This window comes from Gasterosteus aculeatus, chromosome 15 (assembly GCF_964276395.1).
Source record: "Gasterosteus aculeatus chromosome 15, fGasAcu3.hap1.1, whole genome shotgun sequence".
NCBI classification, from domain to species: domain Eukaryota; kingdom Metazoa; phylum Chordata; class Actinopteri; order Perciformes; family Gasterosteidae; genus Gasterosteus; species Gasterosteus aculeatus.
The window spans coordinates 13,450,984-13,459,835 of record NC_135703.1 but is presented as its reverse complement, the minus strand read 5'-3'; the positions used below and the strand labels follow the sequence as shown (position 1 = coordinate 13,459,835).

General features: G+C 41.4%; 2 protein-coding genes across 2 annotated transcripts; one reads left to right on the top strand and one right to left on the bottom strand.

Moving 5' to 3' along the window:
- Positions 1-83: 83 nt before the first annotated feature.
- med6 (mediator complex subunit 6) lies at positions 84-3,715 on the bottom strand. Its single transcript, XM_040198765.2, has 8 exons — positions 3,467-3,715; positions 2,556-2,715; positions 2,276-2,367; positions 1,934-2,016; positions 1,720-1,828; positions 1,369-1,484; positions 1,112-1,139; positions 84-798 (listed from the first exon to the last, which is right to left on the bottom strand). The coding sequence occupies exons 1-8, from the start codon at positions 3,555-3,557 to the stop codon at positions 668-670; spliced, it is 810 nt and encodes a 269-aa protein (XP_040054699.1). The 5' UTR covers positions 3,558-3,715; the 3' UTR covers positions 84-667.
- A 523-nt stretch (positions 3,716-4,238) lies between these two features.
- On the top strand, positions 4,239-8,419 carry ttc9 (tetratricopeptide repeat domain 9). Its single transcript, XM_040198766.2, has 4 exons — positions 4,239-4,536; positions 4,860-5,522; positions 5,911-6,093; positions 7,566-8,419. The coding sequence occupies exons 2-4, from the start codon at positions 5,066-5,068 to the stop codon at positions 7,646-7,648; spliced, it is 723 nt and encodes a 240-aa protein (XP_040054700.1). The 5' UTR covers positions 4,239-4,536; positions 4,860-5,065; the 3' UTR covers positions 7,649-8,419.
- The last annotated feature ends 433 nt before the right edge of the window (positions 8,420-8,852 follow it).

Genomic DNA, 8,852 nt, shown 5'->3' with positions numbered 1-8,852 from the left:
ATGGAGATATTCGGTTCAGTTCATGACACTGATAAAGCAAGACTCAACATTATCACTTGTCAGCAATCAGACACAAAAAAAACTACAGTTACAGGTACATTTTAATATGTAAAAAAGAAAAATATTCTGTACAAAAAGACAGATATTATAGATGGAAAGCAGTTGTATTGAGGAACTGTGCAGAGGTGAAGAAGCTTTTTGCTTTACAGATGAGATGATGCATTGTGACACATCACACTGTCAAGCGGAACAGGAATCAAACTGAAATGATTACGACACAAATATTATGCCGATGTCGACAGTAAACCGACACTGATGCTGAAGTCAGCTTATCATCAAAAAACCTCATCGTGGGGGAATATTGCTAAATGCCTGCTGACATATAGCATTTGACCCGTTTGTAGTAAAGCTGCCAGAAATGTCACAGACGCCAAACTTATCTTGTGCACATGACACGGGTTGCAATGTAAAACTGGTACTCGCACAGAGAAAAACAACCACCCTTTTTTGGTGCCAGTTCCTTCTTAGCTTTGTGTAAACTGATCAAATGAGCAGTGCGGCAGACGATCTTCAGATTTAACAAGAAAACAAAAATACTGTGTTTTTTTGTTGACTTTTTAACGTTTTTTGCTTCCATCTTCCAAGAGGGTGAGACGAATGACCGATCTCACTGTAGTCTTGCCCTCTTCTCAGGGGGCGGTTTGCTTGGAGGAGCTGGGGCGGCGGACTTTGTGGCTGGTTCCCTTTCCTCTTGTTTAACCGCTTCTGTGGGGGGTTCGGGCTCTTTCTTCACCTCAACTGCAACACAACGGCATGAAATTAGAGGTAATGTTGTGGATTATGCGGATATTGTGCGATATATTTACGCTCATCATCAAAATCTGAAAATCTACCTGGAAATTTAGTCAAATATCTGAATAATACGACATTGTTAGACTAAAAGTTATACATAGAGCCAAGGTTAACAATAATAATAAGTGCAAACTATATACAAATGCAAAACCATAAAAAGGAATAATTTGAAGGATTACAACCTAATTTACATCTGATGTCTACTGACATTTTATAAAGTAACTTCAGAATGTGTACACAAATTATTTTAAGGGCATACCTGGAATTGGCTTCTCACCGGGCTTGGGCTGATATTGTAGAGAGAAAAACAGTTTTCAATCATGTTACCGTGAAATAAATTGTACAAAATAATGGAAAACTTATTCTATTTTTTTTTATTGGTTATTCTATTTTTTTTTTTATGATTTTTTTTTCTTCCCTTTTATACATGTTCGAAAACAATAAATTCAAAAAAAAGAAAGAAAAGAAAACGTTAACGAACTGTATGGAATGGCTGTGAACAAGTGTAACATGTACCTGGTAAAAAGTTGGTGGAAACTTTGACCTGAGGTCTAAAAGGAGCGTGTCCACACGGTGCCTCTGAAACAAGGAACTCGGTTCCTCCTTCTTCTTTGACTTGGGTTTGTTTTTTTCTACAAAAAAAGAGAAACAAAATGGAAGATAAATCAGCTTTTAAGACATTTGTTCATATTGAACATAAACTCACCGTTATACAGATTTGGGACTGCAGGATACCATAGCTTTACCTCTTGTAGTTCTCACCACTTTTATTTTTAATATCTGTGATCTCCTTACCGGAACCATCCCACGTCGAATAACATTACCAAAAAATTGTTGTGAATGTAGATTTAAGTAAACTGCAAAAACCTCTTTCTTCCTGGTCCTTGAAGTGCCACCAGTATCCTTTGGATGGGTGATAGCGACAATACGCCATGGCCTCATCAAAAGCAGACTGGATTCCATGGACAGCAGACAGCTAAAACAGATGTGATTTATGTGAAATGATTTTGTGCCAAATCTAAAAACCTTTATAATGCTCTGCTTGGATTGTATTTTACGGGACCAAACTATAAACTCTTACTGCTCTGGAGCTGATTACTGTTCCGAGATCCGGGGCCTGATACACCACTCCAGCTATGATGTAGTAGTCAGCCAAAGGAATCACTGTAGGATAAAATAAACACTTCTGAGTGTTGTTTTTCTATTGCCATGAGTAAATAATCACAAATCTGTCATTTAAATTATATATATATATATATATATATATAAAAATATAAATAGCTGGATAATAATGATATCAGGACACCTGTGGTCAGCTGCAGCATTGATACTCCTATTCATCAGGCTGCTTATGAGTACATTTCTCATTATTAAACAGTAATCTTCATGCACTTTAAACAATTTCAGACACTACACTGCTCACCTTGTGTTGGCGACTGCCTTTGTTGTTTCCGGATTATATAAAGAATTGGCTCCTGAGCATGAAGAAGAATGTACTCCACTCCCACCATCTGGCTGACGAAGAAAGAAAAGATGTTTGCTTTCAGGAGTGTTAATGGCACTCAATACTACTACTACTACTACTACATCATAATAATAATAATAATAATTTAATCTGCCACATAACATAATTTAATCTTTTCTTATTTATATGCAACAATGTTTCAAGTTAAACCAAATTGCATTTTGAAATATAAACTTACTTCAGATGTTCCAGAGTAAGCCGCTGCATCTTCACTACTTCATTATTACAGGTGCGGTCGTAGAAGGGGTTACTTCTCTCCGAGAAGTAGTCCAGTACGTTCCCGGGGTTGAGAATCGGTACCCAGCCGCTGTCCACCCAGGATATCCCAAGAAGGTTGTCTGCAAATGAAACAGCTTTTTTTAAACTTTTGTCCTAAACTAAAGACATATCAATTGTCCACATTGGTTCTATGTGCGGTTAAATTTATGATTGTGGTGAATGATTTTAAAGCATAAAAAGAGCAAGCACTCTTTTTATACACATTATTGTCACTGATACCATCCTCACAGCCCGAGAATATTAAAACTAAAAGTATTTCTAAAGGAAGTTGCATGGATGGCACAGATAGATCTGATAAGATGATATATTATTCATAACTATATTTTTAAATGGTTTTATGTGGGACAATTTAAAAAAAGCTATGACCAGGAGTGGTGCAATATTATATAACAGAGAGCATTTGATTATGTTACCTTATAAGGCTGAACCCCACTGTTACCTTACCTTACTAACGTTATCCTAACTGCTACCTAAAGTAACTGTAGGCTGTCAAGTGCAAAATTAACTTAATGCGATGTTTGATGTGTATGTATGCAACTTGTACCCACATCGTCACCGTGAGTCATATACGATTTCTAATTTGTTGATTTATTGAAAACTAGTCAACGTTAGCTTAGTTAGCAGACTTGCTAAAAAAAGCGGAAGAGATGCTAATCGGAGCTTATGTTATATTCGCGCACTAAGAAATATATTTGGCACCTTCTACTAGAAAATATACGCAGGAGCTTGAGCTCGGAGCGGAATTGTTGCCTTATCAAATGCCACTGAGGCAAAGAAAACGGAGAAATAATAGACTTCAGATTTAGCTACCTCTGAAATCCACCGCCGCCATGATGTAAACAAGACGTCTCACAAAGACGACGTTTTCAGTGGGCTCCTTGTCGTGGTTTGATGACGTCATCTTACTCGTTTTAATTGGTTAAAATGGAAAAAGGGCACGAGTAAACCACCCCAAACGTATTAAAATAAACAAGGACATGTGTCACACGAACTCACTACTGTTAAAAAGTGTCGTTATTGTTTTTTTTTAATATTAAGGTTCAAACAACCAAAGAAAATCTCATTATTAATCACTGTCAAAATAATTTCTTATTTTGCAATATTGTCAGTGCACATTTTAAACAAATCTTGGAAACTAATTGCATTGGAGATGTAAGCCAGTGTTGCATGAGTGCATACTTGACATTAACTGTACCCTGTAATTGTACCCTATGGTTGAATGCACTTATTGTACGTCGCTTTGGATAAAAGCGTCAGCTAAATGACATGTAATGTAATGTAATGTAATGTAACTGCAGGCATATATATATATATATATATAAAACCCAATTATAGTTGCGTGATTTTGCAACATCACGCATCAGTTGATGAGCATCGCGCAATCATTCAAATGCTTTTATGGTTAATTATGATCAACAACATTTGCTCCACAGAGCCGAAATTACAGAGACACACCCAAACAGCTGACTTTAATGCCCAGTGAATGTAACAGGACAGATGTCACACACACACACACACACACACACACACACACACACAAACACACACACACACACACACGCAGAATAGAGAGGCAGTGTTGTTGATGAAATGCCAGGCGACATGAAAAGCTCTTTTGTCCAGGGCAAAAGGGACGACCGTACTCATCACCTTCTCCATAAGGCTCAAAACGGCATTACCCCGAATAACCTCCGGTTTGAATGACATCATATATCCTGACATTAGGGACTGGAGTGTGTCCAAAGCGGCTGCGCGGAATGCACGCATTCTGGGGGATGCGGGATGAGACGACAGACACGATAATCTTTAACTGATTCAGTGGAAATGAATGCATTCCTCCGGTGTGAGATAAGAGCGAGAGACTGAAAATATGTTTAAGCGTAAGAAACGGGGGTTCATAATAATAATAATTCATAATTACATAAAAAGGTTTCATAGCTTTTGTTTTTTTTTATAATTACTTCAAAATGATAGAATGCATATAAGGAAAAAAAAATGTTTTTATAACTAACGACATTTGTGTCAATTCAGAACCAATAAGGCGGATTGGAGTTTCCAATTACCTACAAAGAAAACATTGTCAGTCTGGTTTTGAAATCAAGACAAATTCCGAATGACAAATCCATTTTCAAATCAACCGATGATGGAATTATCTTCAAATGAACTGATAATGAAATCAAACCCTCTTCTCCTCCTGCTGCAGGACCCCCATAGGAATGGCGTTGTAATTATTGACCAATCAGCTCGTCGGAGGAGGAAAAAAATACGAGACAAGGCTGCAACGGAGGAGCGCGCATCTCGCAGGGTTGCGCACAGAGAAGACGTAGCTGCCGCCGAGGAGGATGCAGTGAACGACCCCTCCGGTGTGTCCCCAGCTAATTTAACGGCCGGACGACGACGGCGAAGAGCATGATCCAGGCCGGGCACGACGGCAGAGGCAGCCGCACCGACAACAGCGGCGGCTCCCCGAGGCTCCAGCACTGCGCGCAGCCTCCTGCCAGCAGCGGCGGCGGCGGCAGCCGGACCAAAGATGCCAGATACCAGCAGCAGCTCCAGCGGCATCATGGAGGGTCCATGCTGAAGCAGCCGTCGCTCAACGAGCCCGCCGACGTCGTGAGACGCGCGCTGGACTTCAAGAGCCAAGGCACCCAGTGCTACAAGGACAAGAAGTACCGGGAGGCGATCGGCAAGTACCACCGCGCTCTGCTGGAGATCAAGGGGCTGTGCAGGGTGCTGGGGGATCCGGACACCGGCTCCAAGCCGCCGTCCCCCCTGCTGCCCACCATCAGCAAGTCCAGCACGCTGACGGATGAGCAGAAGGGCGCCATGGAGAACGCGGAGCTGGAGTGTTACAACAGCTTGGCTGGTGAGACACGCACGCGCGCGCGCACGCACGCACTCAAGCAGGCGCAGTGGTGGAGACGCACGCGCGCACAGACACGCGCGCACACACACACACACACACGCGCGCACAGTAGCCTACACGTATCAACGGAGAAAGATTTTGGGAATGAGCTCATGAATGATTCACGATGAGGATGAGTCATTCTTGGGTTTGCCCCACTAGCCTCCTCGCTTGCTTTTGATATCCGATTAATGTTGAGATGATCCATTCGTTATATTTGTTATACATTCAAAGAGGCCGTCCTCGCTTGCTGCCTGACAGGTTGTATAATGAAATTCAAAGGTTGGCACGTGCTTTATCATCAGTAACTTTTTCACTCCGCTTACCTTTTCTTCTTTTTCCACGCCAGCCTGCCTGCTGCAAATGGAGCTGGTGAACTATGAGCGAGTGAAGGAATACTGTCTGAAGGTGCTTTACAAGGAAGGGAAGAACTTCAAGGCTCTGTACCGATCCGGCGTGGCCTACTACCACCTGGGAGACTTCCAGAAGGCCCTTTACTACCTGAAGGAGTCAAACAAACAGGAACCGTCAGGTCAGGATTGAGTCCCGATGTGTTCTTCCATAACAAACACAAGGGCTTCCATTTGTTTCACCTTCTACATTTACATGTCTGCATTTTTTACCCCACCGAATTTACTGAGGGTTATAAGTACTGGACACTTTACTTAGTAAAGGCTCACATAACATTTAATTGTTGCCTACAAACTTAGTAATAATGAGGCAGCAATATAATAATAAAAATAAAGCTTCTAACCAAATGCAAAGCATGTCATTTTCACCATAGACATGTTGTCTTTTTGTCCCTTACATGTCTTTTAACTACTTTGTGAAGACCACATGGAGATGTAAGTCTGAAGGTGTAAAAAATAAGAGAAACACAGAGGACAACAGATGTGTGGTCCGCCTGACATATTACATTTACTTATGAACACAAAGCAGAGGAATGCAAGCAGAGACGACGTCGCGCCGATTTATTTATTCAACAACCATTTTGTTATTGAGGCTGTTTTAACGTAAAAGGACGTATTTATCATTGGACAAATCCCTCTCATCTCACTAGGCAAATGCCTGGAAGACGTTTAAATCAAAGTCAAAAATAAATAGCAGACATTTTATGACGTGGTCGTAGGGGTAATGGTATTTGTCGTAGCGCACCTCTCATTAGAGGTCACCGGTGGAGTTTTGGTCATTGTGGTCGTTTTATTGAGGTCTAAAAAACGGTGCTGGATGCTTTTCTCTCTTCAAAGATCATTTACGGAGCTGATTCGTGGGCATTGTTTGCTTTCCTGTAGTCCAGCTTGCAGTCTTCTTCTTCCCGGCTGTTGTCTGTGCACGGCCATGCTTCTTTGCATCGTACTTCCACCTGAAGAATAGTTGAATAATGCGAGACCACCGGCAGGGATGCGCATTGCGTCATGTGCATCGTGCATCACTACCAGCGGCCCAAAACTCGCTTTTCTGTTCTTCTTCCACTGTAACATTGGCTCAGAGAAATTGAAGTGGTTAGAATATTCTGCTGACCTACTTTAAACCTGTTGGGGCCCTTCAGTGCTCACAGAGCCTCATGTTGGGAACCATAGCTATGGGAAACAGAACAAACTGTAGGCTTCTTGCTCGGGTCACTCAGTGTCCCTTTTGATTGCCATGACGATCAAATATAAAATATAGTTCTTTGATACCATATTCTACCCATTTAATTGTCCATTCACCAGATCGAATAACGAAAGACTCATCACTTTCTCAAGATTCAATGTGTTTTTCCTTTAAGTGCTTCATCTCTTTGCTGTTGTCATATAAATGATCAATGACTGTACTCGGATAATAACATAATTGTTTGCCACCGGTGGTTCCGGGAGCTTAAAACACACACGGTGAACTAGAAAAAAAGCACCGTGTCGTATCTGGAATGGAGTAGACTTCATGGAGGATTTAAGATCATATCGAACCACCATTTCCCGTCAGAGCGGTATTTGAATCAGCCTTTTTCCTCTGTCGTTGTTCCAGACACCAACGCCATCCGCTACATCCAATTGACAGAGATGAAGATTCGCCGAAATGCCCAAAGGGAAAAGAAGGAGGCGACATAAGGACCGGCTGTCTGATGACTTCTCAGGCGTCAGTGATTTCAGCCCAACTGTGTGCCACCGACACCTTACACACCACGCGAGGTGTGGAAACACATTTGTTTGCTTTTGCCTTGCACAACATCCCGTTGGCAGTTATGTTTTTGAACTTCACTGTTATGTGGTCGAAGCATTTCACTCTACTTCCTTTCTTATTTTACATTTCTTTAATGTGTGGCGCGTGATGCTGCGCGTCTGTCTCCAAACCGCCAAATTGATCCATGGTGACTCCATCACAAGCATTTTTGAACCCGTACAAACTGATGCACTGCCAGTCCAAACATTGCACATACAGGCCAACACTTGTGATAGAGACAGGAGCAACAAGTTCCACGGACGGAGTCCAGCATGTCTGCAGGCACAAGATGTCTCTTTAGTGGTACACAGTAAATGAGTAACAACCACCTGCACACTTTTTTGAAAGTATCTTTTTTTTTTTATACTCTAGATTTTATCTGAAGTAAAGGTGCTTTCATTAAGTAGGTTCCTAACTCATGCCAGTGCATGAGGGCAAGAACATCAAGAGCACATGGGTGCTAGTTGAAGAATGAACTTAAGAGGGAGATCACAACATGTACATAGGCTGCTTTGTATGAATCATGAAAAATATAATGGAGCAGCGATTTGTGTTTATTGATGCCAAAACAAAGCACTTCATTCACAGCATTAGTCTATTAACAAATACTGTATGTTTATTGTAAAAGTATGTGTGTAATAAATGTCTACTGATTGAAATACCTTCTGTTGTTGTGATGAAGCAGTGAATCTTCCCCTTAAATTTGGGATTTTCATTTTTCTCCCGTGTTCCCAAAAGGCAGCATGTGTAAATAAATAAGTGAACCAAAAGTGATTGAGATGATTTGACACCATTTCCCTTTGGCGGCTTCCATGGGGAAGCTTGAGTAACACGTCGGGTCATGATTCAATGAAGCGTGGTGGTGCAGTGCAGAAGAAACGTTCCTCGATGCAAACAAAGATGGCAGCCAGCCAGTTGGGAGAAATATGTCAGAAACCTCCTGGATCAGGTTTTGGAAGATACTGTGGTAAAGGAAACTTCTCCATGCTGTGTGAAGTAGCACCATGCGATATCACTTAAGAAAAACAGACAATATGTTTAGTCTCTAAAAACTCCTGAGATGAATATGTGGCTCCTTAGCTGCTGAATGCA

Coding starts and splice junctions, on each gene's coding strand:
- med6 (XM_040198765.2), bottom strand. CDS start 3,557: ATGACGTCATCAAACCACGACAAGGAGCCCACTGAAAACGTCGTCTTT. Junction 1,829..1,933: donor CAGTAATCAGCTCCAGAGCA/GTAAGAGTTTAT, acceptor CATCTGTTTTAG/CTGTCTGCTGTCCATGGAAT. Junction 1,140..1,368: donor TTCCACCAACTTTTTACCAG/GTACATGTTACA, acceptor CTACAATATCAG/CCCAAGCCCGGTGAGAAGCC.
- ttc9 (XM_040198766.2), top strand. CDS start 5,066: ATGATCCAGGCCGGGCACGACGGCAGAGGCAGCCGCACCGACAACAGC. Junction 5,523..5,910: donor GTGTTACAACAGCTTGGCTG/GTGAGACACGCA, acceptor TTTCCACGCCAG/CCTGCCTGCTGCAAATGGAG. Junction 6,094..7,565: donor AAACAAACAGGAACCGTCAG/GTCAGGATTGAG, acceptor TCGTTGTTCCAG/ACACCAACGCCATCCGCTAC.